The 23022-nt window shown below is 43.4% G+C and overlaps 4 protein-coding genes across 4 annotated transcripts; all 4 read left to right on the top strand.

Moving 5' to 3' along the window:
* Positions 1–8513: 8513 nt before the first annotated feature.
* LOC311021529 (olfactory receptor 6N1-like) lies at positions 8514–9443 on the top strand (the record flags this gene model as incomplete). The annotated part of the gene is made up of 1 exon (XM_084022130.1): positions 8514–9443. The coding sequence occupies one exon, from the start codon at positions 8514–8516 to the stop codon at positions 9441–9443; it is 930 nt and encodes a 309-aa protein (XP_083878256.1).
* Positions 9444–13645: 4202 nt separating this feature from the next.
* On the top strand, positions 13646–14575 carry LOC311021528 (olfactory receptor 6N1-like; the record flags this gene model as incomplete). The annotated part of the gene is made up of 1 exon (XM_084022129.1): positions 13646–14575. One exon carries the CDS (start codon positions 13646–13648, stop codon positions 14573–14575), a length of 930 nt encoding a protein of 309 aa, XP_083878255.1.
* Positions 14576–17290: 2715 nt separating this feature from the next.
* LOC311021527 (olfactory receptor 6N1-like) lies at positions 17291–18220 on the top strand (the record flags this gene model as incomplete). The annotated part of the gene is made up of 1 exon (XM_084022128.1): positions 17291–18220. The coding sequence occupies one exon, from the start codon at positions 17291–17293 to the stop codon at positions 18218–18220; it is 930 nt and encodes a 309-aa protein (XP_083878254.1).
* Positions 18221–20064: 1844 nt separating this feature from the next.
* Positions 20065–20994, top strand: LOC311021526 (olfactory receptor 6N1-like; the record flags this gene model as incomplete). The annotated part of the gene is made up of 1 exon (XM_084022127.1): positions 20065–20994. One exon carries the CDS (start codon positions 20065–20067, stop codon positions 20992–20994), a length of 930 nt encoding a protein of 309 aa, XP_083878253.1.
* Positions 20995–23022: the final 2028 nt, after the last annotated feature.

Here is a 23022-nt window from a genome sequence, read left to right as displayed (position 1 = left end):
ACCTACCTCAATGGGCTTCCTCGATGGACTCCCACAGATAGACTCCCTGTGTCTTTGTTCAGCTGTCTTGACTCCCACAGATAGACTCCCTGTGTCTTTGTTCAGCTGTCTTGACTCCCACAGATAGACTCCCTGTGTCTTTGTTCAGCTGTCTTGACTCCCACAGATAGACTCCCTGTGTCTTTGTTCAGCTGTCTTGACTCCCACAGATAGACTCCCTGTGTCTTTGTTCAGCTGTCTTGACTCCCACAGATAGACTCCCTGTGTCTTTGTTCAGCTGTCTTGACTCCCACAGATAGACTCCCTGTGTCTTTGTTCAGCTGTCTTGACTCCCACAGATAGACTCCCTGTGTCTTTGTTCAGCTGTCTTGACTCCCACAGATAGACTCCCTGTGTCTTTGTTCAGCTGTCTTCGTTCTGATGGCCCGACGCTGCAGCTGACGCTGTAGTGACAGCCTTTTAAGTGCTCAATTTACCGCAAGTACTGACTGTGGCTCCTCCTTCCCTCTAATCAAGTCTATTCACTACAGGTGAGCTGGCTCAAACAAGCTGATTGCTCACTTACCATAGACAGCTTCACAAGAAGTTCAACAACAAGCTATCAATACTAGACTAAATGTTACCACTAGCTTTACACACACAATGCCTAAACCCAAATCTACAATTAGTTTCTGACTTACCAACAAGAGACAAAGCAGCTTCCTTCCTTTCTCCAGACCAAATGTGGTTTGAAGAGAACTACTGCTGTCCTTTAAGTTCTGACTGTGGCTCCTCCTTCCCTCTAATCAAGTCTATTCACTACAGGTGAGCTGGCTCAAACAAGCTGATTGCTCACTTACCATAGACAGCTTCACAAGAAGTTCAACAACAAGCTATCAATACTAGACTAAATGTTACCACTAGCTTTACACACACAATGCCTAAACCCAAATCTACACCCAAATCTGGTTGAATATTTTTAGATGGTTATTGTCAGAGTTTGTTATTAAAAGTCACATTACACAGTCTAACAGGCATTGAAAAGTTTTTCTTTTAATACTTTAGATACATTAGTGATATACTTAGTTACTTTGAATCTGGTTCATAAACTCACTGTGTATTTGAAAACCTTTCCTAGGTTTTCCTCTTAGAAGTGAAAAAAAGGTGTTTGTATCTCTAGCTCCATGCAGAGGAGCAGCTCAATTGCTTGGTATATTCAGTTGCACTTGTTTTAACCTGCCAAAACCCTGAGAAAAATATCTAATATTCAAGAATAAAATTAATTTAAGTGAAAGTAAGAAACAGTTCAACTGTATTAATCCCCATCATCAAAGTTGTTCTTATGGAATAATTTAAGTGGTTACTTCATTTATATATGAAGTATGACTTTAACCTGCAACCTGGGCCTGGGAGCCCAAACTAAAAGTATTGTATTGAATTATGTTACTATACTAACTCATGGAACGCTTAATAACTCACAAAAGCACTTAAAAAGATGCATCTCAGCTGTATAGCCTACTAATAAGTGTGTACTTCTACTTCAGAGAAACATATTGTACAAATTTAACTGGATGGAGAAATATCATTGGTTACTTTGCAAAATGAAATTTTGACTGACGACATTTAACAACTAAATGATAACGTATTATTATTCATTTAACTATCCAGAATCATCTTAGAATTTATATTCAACATTGTGTTTATGATGCATCTCTTTCACTCTGCAGTTTGAATGCAGCACTTTTAGGATATTAATAGTTCTACTTTAGAAACATTTTAAGTAATTCTACTGCTGCCAGATGGAACATTACCAGTTAGAGAAAGGGTAAAAAAGTAAAGCTAGATGGTTTTTGCTTGGGGCCCTATAATCACTATATCTGACACATAATCAGGGAAAGACAGCAACGTGTTTCTCCTTACTGGATATATTAACTAAGTGTTGGGGTAGTAGCAGGAGCAGATTTGGTTATCAACAGCTAATTATTAATGTCAATATGATTATCGATATTAATAATTATATTTAATATATAATCATGATATAATCATGGGGCTGCACGGTGGTGTAGTGGGTAGCACTCTCGCCTCACAGCAAGAGGGTCCTGGGTTCGATTCCCGGGTCGGCCCAGGCTCCTTCTGTGTGGAGTTTGCATGTTCTCCCCGTGTAAGCGTGGGTTCTTTCCGGGTTCTCCGGATTCCTCCCACAGTCCAAAGACATGCAGGATGGGGATAGGTTAATTGGTGACTCTAAATTGCCCGTAGGTGTGAATGTGTGTGTGAATGGTTGTCTGTCTCTACATGTCGGCCCTGCTATACCCTGGCGTCCTGTCCAGGGTATACACTGCCTTCGCCCAATGACAGCTGGGATCGGCTTCAGCTCCCCGTGACCCTAAATACAGGATAAGCGGTAGAAAATGGATGGATGGATGGATGGATATAATCATGAATAAACGGGGCACCACACTGGGATCAGGGAAAAGATAACCTAAAACTGTATTCAGTCTCAATATAAAGGTTTTATACTCACATGCCAATCATCGTGATCATTGGCATAGAAGTATAAAAACAATCGAACAATTAAAAAGGAAATTCGAGCACTAGCCTTCACAACCTGCTGTTATCCAGTGATATATACACAACAAGCACAAGAGACCGCTAGTTATAATATAATAAGATTTATTAAAATCAGTAATAATGATCACAATCAATAACACTGCAATTAACAAAGCCTCATTACCTAACTACCTAACACACAAAACTTAGCTAAACAAAGGAAGAGACACACGTGGAGTGTGTGTGTGTGCGTGTGTGTGTGTTTGTGTGTGTGTGTGTGTGTGGAGAGAGAGAGAGAGAGAGAATGGCCGGGCGCGACCACCAGGTGGAGCTATTCCTCACAGCGTTCAGGGGCGGAGTCACTGACGTCGGATAGAATCGCGAGAGAGGGAGAGAGAGCGAGAGATGGCCGGGTACAGCCACCAGATGTAGCTATGTCCTTAGCATCCGGAGACGAAAACATCTGGCGTAGGATACGTGTGGGGGCGGTGTCTGTGTGTGCACATGTGTGTTAGCCAGAACAAAGAGAGAGAGAATGCGCGCGTAATACACAAAGGATCAATAAGCTATTACCATCACACGGGAGCTCGTGAATGAACTGGCGTTCATTCGGCGGGACCCCGGTCCTTTAACTGATGATAGATCACTTACTGAGCTCGTGAATGTGTCCAAGGTCGGACACGCATTGTGACCGAGATGAAACCCAGCGGTGTGGGTGCACAATCAGCATTCAAATACAACAACACAGGAATCAACGGACTCGGCAGTCCATGATCAAAACTTAAAACACGTTAACAAGGATTACAAGCGTATCCTACACTATCAAACTTATGTCTCTGCCCAGACTGATAGCCTCTTACTCATGTTGTTGCGTAGGCTGCGAGTCCGTCCCGGCGATGGCGGGCGGCGGCGGTAGTTTGTGAGTCCCCGGCGTCAGCGGGGGACGTGATGAGTCGGCTAAGTCCAGACGAGAGCGGGGCGTGTTTCCTCTCGTTGATCAAGCTCGAATAAAAAAAACAGTTCGCGTTTCTTCCTTCCGCGGGCAACAATCTTGGCGATTTGGTCAGCTGACATCAGACAGGAGCTGGTAGCTGGAATGCAGGAACCGGTTTTGTTCCTCTTCTGCAGGCAAAAACAAAGATAATCGCGCGGTCGTGGCGATCTCTCAGGATCCAAAAACGAGTAAAAGAAAAAGGGGCGAGTCGCAGAAAACGGGGAACAACAGTCTGTCGCTCGTCCAGCGAGATCGGGGAGAAGACTGTGGCCTAGGACAAAGGAAACGCTGCAGACATTATAAGTTGGCCTCCTGTTGCAGCGGTGTGCTGCGGTGGAGGAGTCGCCTCCTGTTGTAACGTGGTGTTGCGATGCGAGCTGATTTCTTAAGGCGGCGCCGGTTTATATAGCTCACGGCTGCTCCCGGGGACCCCCTGGGGTACGGGTGGTTGTCAGCCAATAGGGCACCAGTTGTGTGACGTTGCACTTCGCACCTAGGTGCGAGGTGAAACCAAAAAGGCAGTTGTGGTTTTTTATCTCCTTTGTTCCTTTGTTCTGACCGCATGTGGAGGCTTTTGTAGGCCGCATTGTGTAGTCCTAATGGTGAGGTCCCAACATTCCCCCTTTTGGTCTGAAGGTTGATGTGTGGTACGCAACCTTCGGAGCAACATAAGGGCCGAACAGTCCATGTATTCCTTGAAACACGTGGGAGTCCAAACAGTCTGTATATTCCATGGAAAAGAGGTCAAACAGTTAATTCAGGTTAGAGTACATAACTTTGATGGAGGCATTGTCTGGGCAGAGATTGAGGCCAAGTCTGGGCAGAGATTTCTACGGTCTGGGCAGAGATTTCTAACCATCTAACCTATATCAAACATCTACTAAGACACAATTTACACAAACATCAACATTATCATTACATTCAGGTAGTTTCAAACAGGACACACCCCTACTATGAAAATGGAACGAAGGAGGAAAAAGGAAAGCGAGGAAAAGGAGAAGGGGTTAGTGGTCGGTTGGTTTACTCCTGGAGAAGGTTTGAGTTAGCCATATTTACTATGTTGTGGCTCAGGGCTGTAACGCTCCATGTAGCCAGAAACAGAGGAAATGTCAGAGGCGCTGTCATTATCTGAGTTGTCATGTTTGTAAACTACTGGTTTCAAGTGACTGGGCCAGAATTTCAGAGTAGGACTTCCTACTACTTCTGTGTGAATGCCTGTCTCGACGCAGTTGGTGGACATGTCGGTGATGCTCAGTGTCCCCACGCCGTCTCTTGCCAGGCTTCTGGGGGGAGTTTAGTGATGGTTGGGATGTAGCTCTATCGCTTTTATCAGCTTCTCGATCGGGTTGCACAGATCCCTATCTTCGTTAGTTTGGGAGTTTGTCTGATTCCAGGGGCATGCTGGCCGCTCACCCCCTTTCGCGTTGTTATGAGGGCTCTGCTTTAAGGCAGCAGATGTTTTGGAGTTATTCTCGTTTCTTGGTTTTGTCTGATTCGGACTCGGCGGTCCGTGATCAAAATTTAAAACACGTTCACCGGTGGTTGTCAGCCAATAGGGCACCAATTGTGTGACGTTGCACTTCGCCCCTAGGTGCGAGGTGAAACCAAAATGGCAGTTGTAGTTTTTTATCTCCTTTGTTCCTTTGTTCTGACCGCATGTGGAGGCTTTTGTAGGCCGCATTGTGTAGTCCTAATGGTGAGGTCCCAACATAAGCTATGGAGTCCTAATCCATACAAACGTTTAGTCCCTGATATCAAATTTGTTGTAGACAAGGGAAGACCCCAGAAAGAAGACCAGTTACTGACAAAACCAAATCCCTGCTCCCTGTAGTGATGAGCCGGGATGTACAAGACATAGACTAGAGGTACACATATAACTGGGGCTCTATGAGTTGAGGCCCTCTTTGAGGTTCCAACGATGCTTTATTATGAGGAATCTTTACTATACTGTCCTATAGACAGTGTTGGGGCTAGTTACTTTAAAAAGTAATAAATTACAGATTACATATTACTCTCAAAAATAGTAATGCCTTACACTACTATATTACTCCCTGGAGAAAGTAACTAGTTATATTACTAGTTACTTTTTTAACTAGTATCCTGCCCCTATACAGGCAATCGAACCGGGCCGGAATGTCGGGACCCGTGCCCTCAGACCCGGGCGAAAAGTCCGTGCAGCTCAGTCCAGCTCCGGCCGCTCCAGGTCCGCGCAAAGACACAATTGACCTCCGCGAAGCCGGGCTTCGGCTCCGCCGTAGACCCGTAGACCCTCGGACGCGTTGCGGGGAATCCGGACGTTAAATAGACACAAGAACCCAGCCGAACTCGCGGCCCTGATGCCACCAGACCATGGTGAAAAGCCCTCGGACATCGGTCAAACAGCGGCCAGCCCAGCCCCACGCGAGTCCACACAGGCGGACTCTCGGTCGAACGCGAAACGCACACGCGCAGCACGCAAACCAGCCGGGAAACAGACTGCTGAACACGGCCGAACTCGGCCCACTTGTGCCCACAAATGTAACGCAAGTAACGAGCCCGGAAAATTGTAATATTATTACTATTTTCAGTAGAGTAATGCCTTACACTACTAGTTACTTGAAAAAGTAATCTGATTACAGTAACGCGTTACAAAGTAACGCGTTACACCCAACACTGCCTATAGATACATATATGTGGCGTGGTTAAAAATTACAAATATTAAAATAGATCCAGAATTACATAGATAAAATGTTTAAAAGTGTTGCCGACAACGCCACCTAGGTTAAAAAGAGCCTAGGACTCTAATAAAAGCACAGGTTCTTTTACATCAGGGTTGAGCAGAGTTAAAACCACGATTAGGTTAAAAGTTTAAAAGATTTATTACAAAAAGACCATTTAAAATGGTGAACCCAGCCCAAAGTTTTCCCGATGTCTCACAGTCCCTTAGTCCGTCCTCCACCAGTCCAAGCATCCGAAGAGGCCCTCAGTCGCTTCCGACACACATGTATGGGGGCAAAAGAACAGGGGTAGTTAGGGGGGGGGCTAAAATGCGTCGGGTCAGACAGGAATGTCCAGAGTCTAAAAATTCCTTATAAAAAGCCAACCAGTGTTTTAAAATAGACAAGAGGGGTACTTATCCGGGAGAGGGGTGCGTCGTGACATACACCCCTCTACGATCCCACGGTGCTTCCCCTCTACTCTGGCCGGTGGAAACCGTTTCCGCCTCGTCGTAGCCCACGCTCCCTCCGTCCTCCCTGCTCTGTCCCCGGTCCGTTGCCGTCTTCTATTTGTCCGCGCCCGTCGTAGCCCACGTCCTCTCCGTCCTTCCTGCCCTTTCCCCGGTCCGTTGCCGTCTCCGTTGCTCCGTGTCTTCCTCCCCCGCCTCCTAAAACAAAAACCTTATACCTGCTTGCTTTAACCACCTGCGGCTTGTTGCCCTTGATTAGCTCGTCCGTGGGCAGGTCAAGGTCAGCTCGTAAAAAGGGAACATTTAAAAACAATCACCACAAACCCCAAAAACTAAAACATGCAATAAAACCGATAAATTCACAACACTCCACACAAAATAAGCACACTAAAAACTGACCCCGTCACATATACACAAAATGTTTTCTTCATTCGTACAGTTCATCATGTCCCAACACCTGGCCCACTTACCTAAGTGTGGTGATTTAAAGAAAAAAACAACAGCACTAACTATTTTAGCATGTTTCATTTATGAAGTTCAGTGAGGTGTTCAATTAAATTTTATTTAAAGTGTCATATCACAACAGAAGTCATCCCAGGACACTTAAAACATTGAGCAGGACTAGAATACGCTCATGATTTTCAGAGTTAATACAATTTCATGTTCTTCAGGTTATCAGGTTATCTTTGCATGTTAGCATGCTAAGCAAGTTTAATGTGTACCATGTTCATCATGTTAATTTTAGGTTATCTTAGCATGCTAAAATTCTAAGCAGGTATAATATGTACCATGTTCGAAGTGATAGGTTATCTTAGCATGCTACTATGCTAAACAGGGAAAATGTTGCCATGTTTTTTTTTTAAGATTATATTTTCGGCTAGAGCGCCGTTCAAGCCTTTTATTATTTTATTCAGACAGTGTGGAAACAGGGAGAGAGAGGGAGAAGACATGCGGGAAACTGATCCAGGGCCTGGAGTTGAACCCAGGACCACTGCGGCGAGGACGTTGAGCCTCTGTACATGGGGCGGCTGCCCTAAACACTGCACCACCAACCGCCCCGATGTTGCCATGTTTAACGTATCATCAGGTCATATTAGGCTGGTGACAGCTAATGTCGGCTTCTCTGATGGTTCTGTGGAACAAACCGTCTGGCTGGCCGGGTTACTTTGAAGTAGCTTGTGGTGTCGATATTTTTGATAAAAATGTAAAAAAGATTGCGAAGTGGTTATCAAAGGTCTTTTAAATCTAAGCCTGCAGAATTCAGTGGGAAAACCAGATGTCAATATTTCATATCAACTTTAGTCTGATACTGCTATTACAGTTTGTTGGAAATGTTTATCGTCAAAACAATCTTTATTACGATCAGTGAAATGATAATGAGAAGTGAGTATCAAAATTGTTTGAATGCGTTTTTTTTGGTTTTTTTCCATGTACACCTATTTTCCATTGTCAATCCCAGGTGGGGAGAGATGGGGTGACGTAACTATGTGTTTCAAGATAATCAGGCTCTCAGCAGCTCCACTGAAGCCACAGTGGTTTCAGCTGCCAGAAAACACACAGACAACATGTAGAACGTTTAGGGGTTTGACAGTAAATACAACTGAGAATCTATATCCATTAGGAAAGAACTTACTTACATGTTAACTTGTTGATTATGAATGTATGTTTCTTGCTGTTTATCACTGTTCTTTCATTTGGTTCACTGAACTAATGTCAAACCCAACTGACTCAAACAGGTAACAAGGACTTGCATTGAAACTGTTGATATCTACCTGTAGAATTGTCTTTTATTCATAAAACAGTCTCTGCTGCTGTCTGGGGTAAATGGAAAACAATACTAACCCGCCGTATTTTAACCTCACTATGTTTGTGAACATAGGCAACTACCGCTATCCAGCTTTTGTCCTCTGTCTGCTGCTGTACGCTTTCATTGTCACGGCCAATCTCATCATAATAGTGGTGATATTACGAGAGAAAACGTTACACGAGCCCATGTATATTTTTATCACCTGCCTGTCCATTAACTCTCTGTACGGCTCTGCCGGCTTCTTCTTCAGATTCCTGAGAGACCTCCTCTCTGACACTCACCTGATCCCACGATCAGCCTGTTTCACTCAGTTCTATGTCATTTACACCTACGGGTCCTATGAGCTCACCCTTTTGGGCATCATGGCCTACGATCGCCACGTTGCTATATGTCAACCTTTGCATTACCACGATAAAATAAGCCCCAGGATGCTCTCCAAGTTGATTGCCTTTGCTTGGATCTATCCCACTATTGCTGTCACAGCCTGCCTCTATCTGTCCTCCAGACTTCCGCTGTGTGGCAATAAGATTCCGAAGGTATTTTGCGCCAACTGGCCCATCGTAAAGCTGTCGTGTGTCAGTACTGTCGTCAATAACCTCGTAGGCATGTTCATGACCATAAGCACGGTCTTCCTGCCGCTGGCATTCGTCCTGTATACGTACGTACGAATTATTCTCATTTGCAGGAGATGCTCCTCAAAGTTCAAGAGCAAAGTGTTGCAGACCTGCCTACCGCACATTGTGACGTTCGTCAATTACTCCTTCACTGTGTTTTGTGACGTCATTCTCAGCAGAATTAACCTTGAGGAGCTGAATCCGTTCTTTGCGATAGTTTTATCGCTAGAGTTTGTTGTGATTCCTCCCATCCTGAACCCTCTCATGTACGGCCTGAAGCTACCAGAAATAAGAAAATGTATATCTAGGATGTTGTGCTCAGAACCTCATTAAGAAACGAGAGTCAGTAGTGATGTTGTGTGTGATGATTTTTTTTAGTCTAACAGGCATTGAATACTTTTGTTTAATACTTTAGGTACATTCCTGATTGTACTTAGTTACTTATAATCTGGTTAATGAACTCACTGTGTATTCAAAAACCTTTCCTAGGGGTTCTTCTTAGAAGCGAAAAAAAAAAGGTGTTTGTATCTCTAGCTAAGTGCAGAGGAGCCGTTCAATTGCTTGCTATATTCAGTTGCACTTGTTTTAACCTGCCAAAACCCTGAGAAAAATATCTAATATTCAAAAGTAAAATAAATAAAAGTGAAAGTAAGAAACAGTTCCATTATTATCCATATATTATCCATTGGTTACTTTGCAAATTCAATTTTGACTCACGACATATCTAAATTATAACATATTATTATGCATTAAACTATCCAAAATCATCCTAGAATTTGAATTTAACATTGTGTTGATGATGCATCTCTTTCACTCTGCAGTTTGAATGCAGCACGTTTAGGATATTAATATTTCTACTTTAGAAACATTTTTAAGTACTTCTACTGCTGCCAGATGGAACATTACCAGTTAGAGAAATGGTAAAAAGGAAAGCTAGATGGTTTTTGCTTGGGGCCCTATTGTCAAACCAGGGCATGGAGGGAGGACTCAGATGCAGGGCAAGCAGTTTTCAAAAAGGCTTTTATTCGTAACATAAAAAGGAACAAACAAAAACCGCTCCAACCGGAGGAAAAACAGGCTCCGGGAATAAACTATAAACAAAATGAACAAAGACGGCAAAAACACAAACTTAACAAAAGGCGTGACGTGACGTGCCGTGACGTGACGTGCCGTGACGTGACGTGACGAGGACCGTGACGTGGATCGTGACGAGAGACAGGACGAACTGGCACAAGACAAGGGGAGACGCAGACTTAAATACACAGAGGGATAACGAGCAACAGGTGACCACAATCAGGGACCAGGGATGACATAAGACCAGGGAACACATGAGGAAGGGCAAGTCACCTGAAACGAGAAGGGAGTTATTTTCAAAATAAGACAGGAAATGACAAGACAAAAACCCAAGACGAGACATTACCTCACCGGCGTGACAGTACCCCCCCCTTAAGGGACGGATCCCAGATGTCCCTATGGTCCATGATACGTAGGGCGGGTGGAGGGGGCCAGGAGGAGGGGCTCAGGAGGCCGGGCATGAGGGCGACCCAGCAGACGGGGTCGCTCAGGAGGCCGGGCATGAGGGCGACCCAGCGGGCGGGACCGCTCAGGAGGCCGGGCATGAGGGCGACCTAGCGGGCGGGACCGCTCAGGAGGCCGGGCATGAGGGCGACCTAGCGGGCGGGACCGCTCAGGAGGCCGGGCATGAGGGCGACCTAGCGGGCGGGACCGCTCAGGAGGCCGGGCATGAGGGCGACCTAGCGGACGGGACCGCTCAGGAGGCCGGGCATGAGGACGACCTAGCGGGCGGGACCGCTCAGGAGGCCGGGCATGAGGACGACCCAGCGGGCGGGGCCGCTCAGGAAGGCGACGTGGAGCAGGCGTCGGACGACCCCCCGTCGGAACATGAACGGATGACGAGCGGACCTCCCGAAGGCTGCGCGGAGCAGGCGTCGGACGGCCCCCCGTCTGGACAGGAACGGGTGACGAGCGGACCTCCCGAAGGCTGCGTGGAGCAGGCGTCGGACAGACCCCCGTCGGAACAGGAACGGGTGACGAGCGGACCTCCCGAAGGCTGCGTGGAGCAGGCACGGGCGATCCTCCGCCGGGACTGGTGACGGACGGGCCGCCGACTGAAGACCACTGGAGAGTGTCGACCGGGCCGCCGACTGAAGGCCAATGGCAGGTGTCGACCGGACCGCCGACTGAAGGCCAATGGCAGGTGTCGACCGGACCGCCGACTGAAGACCACTGGCAGGTGTCGACCGGACCGCCGACTGAAGACCACTGGCAGGTGTCGACCGGGCCGCTGACTGAAGGCCAGTGACCGAGGCGTGGGCTGGATGCTTGGCTGTGGCTAAGGCGTGGGCTGGATGCTTGGCTGTGGCTAAGGCCTGGGCTGGATGCTTGGCTGTGGCTAAGGCCTGGGCTGGATGCTTGGCTGTGGCTAAGGCCTGGGCTGGATGCTTGGCTGTGGCTAAGGCCTGGACCATTGGCTTGGACGGGCGGGCCTCCGCTGGAACTGGTGACGGACGAACCCCCGTCAGAACCGATGAGCGCAGAATCGGGGAGGCTCGCTTCCTCGTGCCGCCCCTCCTCGAGGCCGGCAACCGACGAGCCACCTGCCGGTTAGCCAGCTGGACGCTCCTTGGCCCTCCCCGGGCCAGGCGAGTACCCCAAAACGGGTCGGGGCCCGGAGCCGGGAAGCTGTGCGGTGGCTGCGACATGATCCGGTGGCATGACTGTGACTGCGGATGGCTGGAGCTCAGGGGTTAGGAGGAAGCCCCTGACCCAGGCAGGCAATGAGCCCCTGAGCCACGGGCTGGCGGAAACCAGCTCCCTGGCCCTCGCCAGGGCCGACTGCCTCTCCTCCTCTCCCTCAGCATGCCGGTGCTCGGCCTGGAGACACTGGAGTCGGTAGGTAGCCTCCCGGAGCTCGTGTGTCGAGCCACATAAAAAAAAGGCTGCTGAGTCCATGGTTCTTAAATGCTGCTGCTCTGCTGAGTCCTTACTGGCCAGTTCGTTCTGTCAAACCAGGGCATGGAGGGAGGACTCAGATGCAGGGAAAGCAGTTTTCAAAAAGGCTTTTATTCGTAACATAAAAACGAACAAACAAAAACCGCTCCAACCGGAGGAAAAACAGGCTCTGGGAATAAACTATAAACAAAATGAACAAAGACGGCAAAAACACAAACTTAACTTGACAAAAGGCGTAACGTGACGTGCCGTGACGTGACGTGACGAGGACCGTGACGTGGATCGTGACGAGAGACAGGACGAACTGGCACAAGACAAGGGGAGACGCAGACTTAAATACACAGAGGGATAACGAGCAACAGGTGACCACAATCAGGGACCAGGGATGACATAAGACCAGGGAACACATGAGGAAAGGCAAGTGACCTGAAACGAGAAGGGAGTTATTTTCAAAATAAGACAGGAAATGACAAGACAAAAACCCAAGACGAGACATTACCTCACCGGCGTGACACCTATAATCACTATATCTGACACATATTCAGGGAAAGACAACAACTTGTTTCTCCTTACTGGATATATTAACTAAACTATGGAGTCCTAATCCATACGAACATTTAGTCCCTGATATCAAACTTGCCGTAGACAAGGGAAGGCCCCAGAAAGAAGACCAGTTACTGACAAAACCAAATCCCTGTTCCCTGTAGTGATGAGCCGGGACATACAAGACATAGACTAGAGATACAAATATAACTGGGGCTCTATGAGTTGAGGCCCTCTTTGAGGTTTCACCGATGCTTTATTATGAGTATTCTGTACTATACTATTCTATACATATACACAAAATGTTTTCGAAATGTTTTGTTACGGCTAATGTCGGCTTCTCCGATGGTTCTATGTAACAAACCATCTGGCTGGCCAGGTTACTTTGAAATAGCTTCTGGTGTTTATATTTTTGATAAAAAATAAAAAATTATGACTCGTGATCAGATGTCTGCTGAATTCTGTGGGAAAACCAGACGTCAATATTTCATATCAAATTTAGTCTGATACTGCCATTACAGTTTGTTGGAAATGTTTATCGTCAAAACAATCTTCATTATGATCAGTGAAATGATAATGAGAAGTGAGTATCAAAATTGTTTGAATGTGTTTTTTTTGTTGTTTTTTTTACGTACACCAATTTTCCATCGTTGATCCCAGAGAGATGGGGTGACGTAACTATGTGTTTACAGATAATCAGGCTCCCAGCAGCTCCACTGAAGCCACAGTGGGTTTAGCTGCCGGAACACACACAGACAACATGTAGAACGTTTAGGGGTTTTACAGTAAATATAGCTGACAATCTATATACATTAGGAAAGAACTTACTTACATGTTAACTTGTTGATTATGAATGTATGTTTCTTGCTGTTTATCACTGTTCTTTCATTTGGTTCACTGAACTAATGTCAAACCCAACTGACTCAAACAGGTAACAAGGAGTTGCATTGAAACTGTTGATATCTACCTGTAGAATTGTCTTTTATTCATAAAACAGTCTCTGCTGCTGTCTGGGGTAAATGGAAAACAGTACTAACCCGCCGTATTTTAACCTCACTATGTTTGTGAAAATAGGCATCTACCACTATCCAGCTTTTGTCCTCTGTCTGCTGCTGTACGCTTTCATTGTCACAGCCAATCTCGTCATAATAGTGGTGATATTAAGAGAGAAAACGTTACATGAGCCCATGTACATTTTTATCATCTGCCTGTCCATTAACTCTCTGTACGGCTCTGCCGGCTTCTTCTTCAGATTCCTGAGAGACCTCCTCTCTGACACTCACCTGATCCCACGATCAGCCTGTTTCACTCAGATCTACATCATTTACACCTACGCGTGCTATGAGCTCACCCTTTTGGGCATCATGGCCTATGATCGCTATGTTGCTATATGTAAACCTTTGCATTACCACGATAAAATAAGCCCCAGAATGCTCTCAAAGTTGATTGCCTTCGCGGGGATCTATCCCGTCGTCGCTATTGCACCCTGCCTTCATCTGACCACCAGACTTCCGCTGTGTGGCAATAAGATCCCGAAGGTATTTTGCGCGAACTGGCCCATTGTAAAGCTGTCGTGTGTCAGTACTGTCATCAATAACCTTGTTGGCATGTTCATGGCCATGAGCACGGTCTTCCTGCCGCTGGCGTTCGTCCTGTATACGTACGTACGGATCATTCTCATTTGCAGGAGATGCTCCTCAAAGTTCAAGAGCAAAGTGGTGCAGACCTGCCTGCCGCACATTGTGACGTTTGTCATTTACTCTGTTAACTTGTTTTGTGACGTCATTCTCAGCAGAATTAACCTTGAGGAGCTGAATCCATACTTGGCGATAGTTTTATCGCTAGAGTTTGTCATGATTCCTCCCATCATGAACCCTCTCGTGTACGGCCTGAAGCTACCAGAAATAAGAAAATGTATATTTAGGATGTTGTACTCAGAACCTCATTAAGAAACGAGTCAGTAGTGATGTGTGTCGCAATGAAAGGAGTGAATACTGAATACTATTATGTTGTTTTAATATGTAATTTAGATAAATGTGAAGAGAAGTTTTCAATGTTGTTATTAAATAAAACAACTCCAAGTTGGTTGAATATTTTTCAGATGGTTATTGTCACAGAGTTTGTTATTAAAAGTCACATTACATAGTCTAACATGCATTGAATACTTTTAATTCTTTAGCTACATTCCTGATTATACTTAGTTACTTATAATCTGGTTCATAAAGTCACTGATTATTCTAAAACCTTTCCTAGGGGTTCCTCTTAGAAACGAAAAAAAGGTGTTTGTATCTCTAGCTCAGTGCAGAGGAGCCGTTCAATTGTTTGGTATATTCAGTTGCACTTAACCTGCCAAAACCCTGAGAAAAATATCTAACATTCAAGAATAAAATAAATAAAAGTGAATGTAAGAAACAGTTCCATTATTATCCATATATTATCCATTGGTTACTTTGCAAATTCAATTTTGACTCACGTCATAACAACTAAATTATAACGTATTCTTATCCATTTAACTATCCAGAATCATCTTAGAGTTTAAATTTAACATAGTGTTTATGATGCATCTCTTTTACTCTGTAGTTTGAATGCAGCACTTTTAGGATGTTAATTGTTCTACTTTAGAGACATTTTAAGTACTTCTACTGCTGCCAGATGGAACATTACCAGTTAGAGAAAGGGTAAAAAGTAAAGCTAGATGTTTTTTGCTTGGGGCCCTATAATCACTATATCTAACACATATTCAGGGAAAGACAACAACTTGTTTCTCCTTACTGGACATATTAACTAAACTATGGGGTCCTAATCCATATGAATGTTTAGTCCCTGATATCAAACTTGCTGTAGACAAGGGAAGGCCCCAGAAAGAAGACCAGTTACTGACAAAACCAAATCCCTGTTCCCTGTAGTGACGAGCCGGGACGTACAAGACATAGACTAGAGATACAAATATAACCAGGGCTGTATGAGTTGAGGCTGTCTTTGAGGTTCAACCGATGCTTTATGATGAAGAATCTTTACTATACTGTCCTATAGATACATATAGACAAAATGTTCTCTCCATTTGTACAGTTCATCGTGTCCCAACACCTGACCCACCTACCTAAGTGTGGTTTTTTAAAGAAAAAAACAACAGCACCTACTATTTTAGCATGTTTCATTTATGAAGTTCAGTCAGGTGTTCAATTCAATTTTATGTAAAGTGTCATATCACAACAGAAGTCATCCCAGGACACTTAAAGCTGTAGTCTACGATTTTTCACTTGAGCCAAAATTTAGCCAATAGTAGCCATACAGTCCGCATGGCTACTATTGGCTAAATGTTCCGATCCAATCCTCGCTCACTCTCCTGCTCCTGCTCACGTCTCGTCCCGACTTTTTTCAAACCTTTCAAATCGTAGACTACAGCTTTAACACATTTAGCAGGACTAGAATATGCTCATGATTTTCAGAGTTAATACAATTTCAAAGTCCCAACATCGTCCAGGGGCAAGCATTACAGCGATGATGTGTAGCCAAGATATGGTGCGTATAGTCATGAAACATGAGTGGATCTATAGAATAGAAATACCCCCGCTGCTACAGCCGTTCTAGCGCTTCTATGAAGCTGTACTTCATAGGCACAGCGATGCTTTTAGCTAAATGCTAGCGTCTCTGTGATAACATACTCAAAATTACAATGCTGTCACGTTGATGCTAAGCAAGTATAATGTTCTTCAGGTTATCTTAGCACGTTAGCATGCTTAGAAGGAGTTTTTCAGGATATCTTAGCACGTTAGAATGCTTAGAAGGAAGTGGATACCATGTTCTTAAGGTTATCTTAACATGCCAACATGCTAAGCAAGTTTAATGTGTACCATGTTCATCGTGATAGCAGGTTATCTTAGCATGCTACCATGCTAAAGAGGGAAAATGTTGCCATGTTTAACGTATCATCAGGTCATATCCCGGTGACGGCTAATGTCGGCTTCTCCGATGGTTCTGTGTTACAAACCATCTGGCTGGCTGGGTTGCTTTGAAGTAGCTTCTGGTGTCGATATTTTTGATAAAAATAAAAATGATAGCAAACTTGTGATCAGATGTCTTTTAAATCTAAACCCACAGAATTCTGTGGGAAAACCAGATGTCAATATTTCATATCAACTTTTGTCTTATACTGCCATTACACAGTTTGTTGGAAATGTTTATCGTCAAAACAATCTTTATTATGATCAGTGAAATGATAATGAGAAGTGAGTATCAAAAATGTTTGAATGTGTTTATTTTTTTTTTTTTTACAGACACCTATTTTCCATTGTTGATCCCAGAGAGATGGGGTGACGTAACTATGTGTTTCAAGATAATCAGGCTCTCAGCAGCTCCACTGAAGCCACAGTGGTTTCAGCTGCCAGAAAACACACAGACAACATGTAGAACGTTTAGGGGTTTTGCAGTAAATACAGTTGAGAATCTATATTCATTAGGAATGAACTTACTTTCATGTTTAACTTGTTGATTATAAATGGATGTTTCTTGCTGTTTATCACTGTTCTTTCATTTGGTTCACTGAACTAATGCCAAACCCAACTGACTCAAACAGGTAACAAGGAGTTGCATTGAAACTGTTGATATCCACCTGTAGAATTGTCTTTTATTCATAAAACAGTCTCTGCTTCTGTCTGGGGTAAATGGAAAACAGTACTAACCCGCCGTATTTTAACCTCACTATGTTTGTGAAAATAGGCATCTACCGCTATCCAGCTTTTGTCCTCTGTCTGCTGCTGTACGCTTTCATTGTCACGGCCAATCTCATCATAATAGTGGTGATATTACGAGAGAAAACGTTACATGAGCCCATGTACATTTTTATCATCTGCCTGTCCATTAACTCTCTGTACGGCTCTGCCGGCTTCTTCCTCAGATTCCTGAGAGACCTCCTCTCTGACACTCACCTGATCCCACGATCAGCCTGTTTCACTCAGATGTACATCATTTACACCTATGGGGCCTATGAGCTCACCCTTTTGGGCATCATGGCCTACGATCGCCTCGTTGCTATATGTCAACCTTTGCATTACCACGATAAAATAAGCCCCAGGATGCTCTCCAAGTTGATTGCCTTTGCCTGGATCTATCCCGTACTTACTGTCGCACCCTGCGTTTATTTGTCCTACAGACTTCCGCTGTGTGGCAATAAGATCCCGAAGGTATTTTGCGCCAACTGGCCCGTCGTAAAGCTGTCCTGTGTCAGCACTGTCATCAATAACCTCGTAGGCATGTTCATGACCATAAGCACGGTCTTCCTGCCGTCGGTGTTCGTCCTGTATACGTACGTACGAATCATTCTCATTTGCAGGAGATTCTCCTCGAAGTTCAAGAGCAAAGTGGTGCAGACCTGCCTGCCACACATTGTGACGTTCGTCAATTACTCTGTTACCTTGTTTTGTGACATCGCTCTCAGCAGAATTAACCTTGAGGAGTTGAATCCATACTTGGCGATAGTTTTATCGCTAGAGTTTGTCGTGATTCCTCTTATCATGAACCCTCTCGTGTACGGCCTGAAGCTACCAGAAATAAGAAAATGTATATTTAGGATGTTGTGCTCAGAACCTCATTAAGAAACGAGAGTCAGTAACGATGTGTGTCGCAATGAAAGGAGTGAATACTGAATACTATTATGTTGTTCTAAACTGTCATTTAGATTACTGTGAAGAGAAGTTTGCAATGTTGTAATTAAATAAAAGAACCCCAAGTTGGTTGAATTTTTTTCAGATGGTTATTGTCAGAGAATTTGTTATTAAAAGTCACATTACATAGTACATCAGGCATTGAATACATTCTTTTAATACTTAGTATATTTACTTAGGTACATTCCTCATTATACTTAGTTGCTTAGAATCTGGTTCATAAAGTCACTGATTAATCGAAAACCTTTACTAGGGGTTCCTCTTTGAAGCGAAAAAAAAAGGTGTTTATATCTCTACCTCAGTGCAGAGGAGCCGTCCAATTGCTTGGTATATCCAGTGGCACTTGTGTTAACTTGCGAAAACCCTGAGAAAAATATCTAATATGCAAGAGTAAATTGAATAAAAGTGAAAGTAAGAAACAGTTCCATTATCATCCATGTTGTCCATTGGTTACTTTGCAAATTCAATTTTGACTCACGACATGACTAAATTATAATGTATTATTATCTGTAAAGCTATCTAAAACCCTCCTAGAATTAAAATTTAACATTGTGTTTATGATGCATCTCTTTTACTCTGCAGTTTGAATGCAGCACTTTTAGCATATTAATATTTTTACTTTAGAAACATTTTGAGTACTTCTAGTGCTGCCAGATGGAACATTACCAGTTAGAGAAAGGGTAAATAGTAAAGCTAGATAATTTTTGCTTGGGGCCCTATAATCACTATATCTGACACATTCAGGAATGACAACAACTTGTTTCTCCTTACTGGATATATTAACTAAGCTATGGAGTCCTAATCCATACGAACGTTTAGTCCATGATATCAAACTTTCTGTAGACAAGGGTAGGCCCCAGAAAGAAGACCAGTTACTGACAAAACCAAATCCCTGTTCCCTGTAGTGATGAGCCGGGACATACAAGACATAGACTAGAGATACAAATATAACTGGGGCTCTATGAGTTGAGGCCCTCTTTGAGGTTTCACCGATGCTTTATTATGAGTATTCTGTACTATACTATTCTATACATATACACAAAATGTTTTCGAAATGTTTTGTTACGGCTAATGTCGGCTTCTCCGATGGTTCTATGTAACAAACCATCTGGCTGGCCAGGTTACTTTGAAATAGCTTCTGGTGTTTATATTTTTGATAAAAAATAAAAAATTATGACTCGTGATCAGATGTCTTTTAAATCTAAATCTGCTGAATTCTGTGGGAAAACCAGACGTCAATATTTCATATCAAATTTAGTCTGATACTGCCATTACAGTTTGTTGGAAATGTTTATCGTCAAAACAATCTTCATTATGATCAGTGAAATGATAATGAGAAGTGAGTATCAAAATTGTTTGAATGTGTTTTTTTTGTTGTTTTTTTTACGTACACCAATTTTCCATCGTTGATCCCAGAGAGATGGGGTGACGTAACTATGTGTTTACAGATAATCAGGCTCCCAGCAGCTCCACTGAAGCCACAGTGGGTTTAGCTGCCGGAACACACACAGACAACATGTAGAACGTTTAGGGGTTTTACAGTAAATATAGCTGACAATCTATATACATTAGGAAAGAACTTACTTACATGTTAACTTGTTGATTATGAATGTATGTTTCTTGCTGTTTATCACTGTTCTTTCATTTGGTTCACTGAACTAATGTCAAACCCAACTGACTCAAACAGGTAACAAGGAGTTGCATTGAAACTGTTGATATCTACCTGTAGAATTGTCTTTTATTCATAAAACAGTCTCTGCTGCTGTCTGGGGTAAATGGAAAACAGTACTAACCCGCCGTATTTTAACCTCACTATGTTTGTGAAAATAGGCATCTACCACTATCCAGCTTTTGTCCTCTGTCTGCTGCTGTACGCTTTCATTGTCACAGCCAATCTCGTCATAATAGTGGTGATATTAAGAGAGAAAACGTTACATGAGCCCATGTACATTTTTATCATCTGCCTGTCCATTAACTCTCTGTACGGCTCTGCCGGCTTCTTCTTCAGATTCCTGAGAGACCTCCTCTCTGACACTCACCTGATCCCACGATCAGCCTGTTTCACTCAGATCTACATCATTTACACCTACGCGTGCTATGAGCTCACCCTTTTGGGCATCATGGCCTATGATCGCTATGTTGCTATATGTAAACCTTTGCATTACCACGATAAAATAAGCCCCAGAATGCTCTCAAAGTTGATTGCCTTCGCGGGGATCTATCCCGTCGTCGCTATTGCACCCTGCCTTCATCTGACCACCAGACTTCCGCTGTGTGGCAATAAGATCCCGAAGGTATTTTGCGCGAACTGGCCCATTGTAAAGCTGTCGTGTGTCAGTACTGTCATCAATAACCTTGTTGGCATGTTCATGGCCATGAGCACGGTCTTCCTGCCGCTGGCGTTCGTCCTGTATACGTACGTACGGATCATTCTCATTTGCAGGAGATGCTCCTCAAAGTTCAAGAGCAAAGTGGTGCAGACCTGCCTGCCGCACATTGTGACGTTTGTCATTTACTCTGTTAACTTGTTTTGTGACGTCATTCTCAGCAGAATTAACCTTGAGGAGCTGAATCCATACTTGGCGATAGTTTTATCGCTAGAGTTTGTCATGATTCCTCCCATCATGAACCCTCTCGTGTACGGCCTGAAGCTACCAGAAATAAGAAAATGTATATTTAGGATGTTGTACTCAGAACCTCATTAAGAAACGAGTCAGTAGTGATGTGTGTCGCAATGAAAGGAGTGAATACTGAATACTATTATGTTGTTTTAATATGTAATTTAGATAAATGTGAAGAGAAGTTTTCAATGTTGTTATTAAATAAAACAACTCCAAGTTGGTTGAATATTTTTCAGATGGTTATTGTCACAGAGTTTGTTATTAAAAGTCACATTACATAGTCTAACATGCATTGAATACTTTTAATTCTTTAGCTACATTCCTGATTATACTTAGTTACTTATAATCTGGTTCATAAAGTCACTGATTATTCTAAAACCTTTCCTAGGGGTTCCTCTTAGAAACGAAAAAAAGGTGTTTGTATCTCTAGCTCAGTGCAGAGGAGCCGTTCAATTGTTTGGTATATTCAGTTGCACTTAACCTGCCAAAACCCTGAGAAAAATATCTAACATTCAAGAATAAAATAAATAAAAGTGAATGTAAGAAACAGTTCCATTATTATCCATATATTATCCATTGGTTACTTTGCAAATTCAATTTTGACTCACGTCATAACAACTAAATTATAACGTATTCTTATCCATTTAACTATCCAGAATCATCTTAGAGTTTAAATTTAACATAGTGTTTATGATGCATCTCTTTTACTCTGTAGTTTGAATGCAGCACTTTTAGGATGTTAATTGTTCTACTTTAGAGACATTTTAAGTACTTCTACTGCTGCCAGATGGAACATTACCAGTTAGAGAAAGGGTAAAAAGTAAAGCTAGATGTTTTTTGCTTGGGGCCCTATAATCACTATATCTAACACATATTCAGGGAAAGACAACAACTTGTTTCTCCTTACTGGACATATTAACTAAACTATGGGGTCCTAATCCATATGAATGTTTAGTCCCTGATATCAAACTTGCTGTAGACAAGGGAAGGCCCCAGAAAGAAGACCAGTTACTGACAAAACCAAATCCCTGTTCCCTGTAGTGACGAGCCGGGACATACAAGACATAGACTAGAGATACAAATATAACCAGGGCTGTATGAGTTGAGGCTGTCTTTGAGGTTCAACCGATGCTTTATGATGAAGAATCTTTACTATACTGTCCTATAGATACATATAGACAAAATGTTCTCTCCATTTGTACAGTTCATCGTGTCCCAACACCTGACCCACCTACCTAAGTGTGGTTTTTTAAAGAAAAAAACAACAGCACCTACTATTTTAGCATGTTTCATTTATGAAGTTCAGTCAGGTGTTCAATTCAATTTTATGTAAAGTGTCATATCACAACAGAAGTCATCCCAGGACACTTAAAGCTGTAGTCTACGATTTTTCACTTGAGCCAAAATTTAGCCAATAGTAGCCATACAGTCCGCATGGCTACTATTGGCTAAATGTTCCGATCCAATCCTCGCTCACTCTCCTGCTCCTGCTCACGTCTCGTCCCGACTTTTTTCAAACCTTTCAAATCGTAGACTACAGCTTTAACACATTTAGCAGGACTAGAATATGCTCATGATTTTCAGAGTTAATACAATTTCAAAGTCCCAACATCGTCCAGGGGCAAGCATTACAGCGATGATGTGTAGCCAAGATATGGTGCGTATAGTCATGAAACATGAGTGGATCTATAGAATAGAAATACCCCCGCTGCTACAGCCGTTCTAGCGCTTCTATGAAGCTGTACTTCATAGGCACAGCGATGCTTTTAGCTAAATGCTAGCGTCTCTGTGATAACATACTCAAAATTACAATGCTGTCACGTTGATGCTAAGCAAGTATAATGTTCTTCAGGTTATCTTAGCACGTTAGCATGCTTAGAAGGAGTTTTTCAGGATATCTTAGCACGTTAGAATGCTTAGAAGGAAGTGGATACCATGTTCTTAAGGTTATCTTAACATGCCAACATGCTAAGCAAGTTTAATGTGTACCATGTTCATCGTGATAGCAGGTTATCTTAGCATGCTACCATGCTAAAGAGGGAAAATGTTGCCATGTTTAACGTATCATCAGGTCATATCCCGGTGACGGCTAATGTCGGCTTCTCCGATGGT

The sequence above is a fragment of the Eutrigla gurnardus genome (genome assembly GCF_963514095.1).
Source record: "Eutrigla gurnardus genome assembly, chromosome: 12".
NCBI classification, from domain to species: domain Eukaryota; kingdom Metazoa; phylum Chordata; class Actinopteri; order Perciformes; family Triglidae; genus Eutrigla; species Eutrigla gurnardus.
Note: the sequence above shows the minus strand (reverse complement) of the source record. Positions and strands in the feature narration are given on the sequence as shown.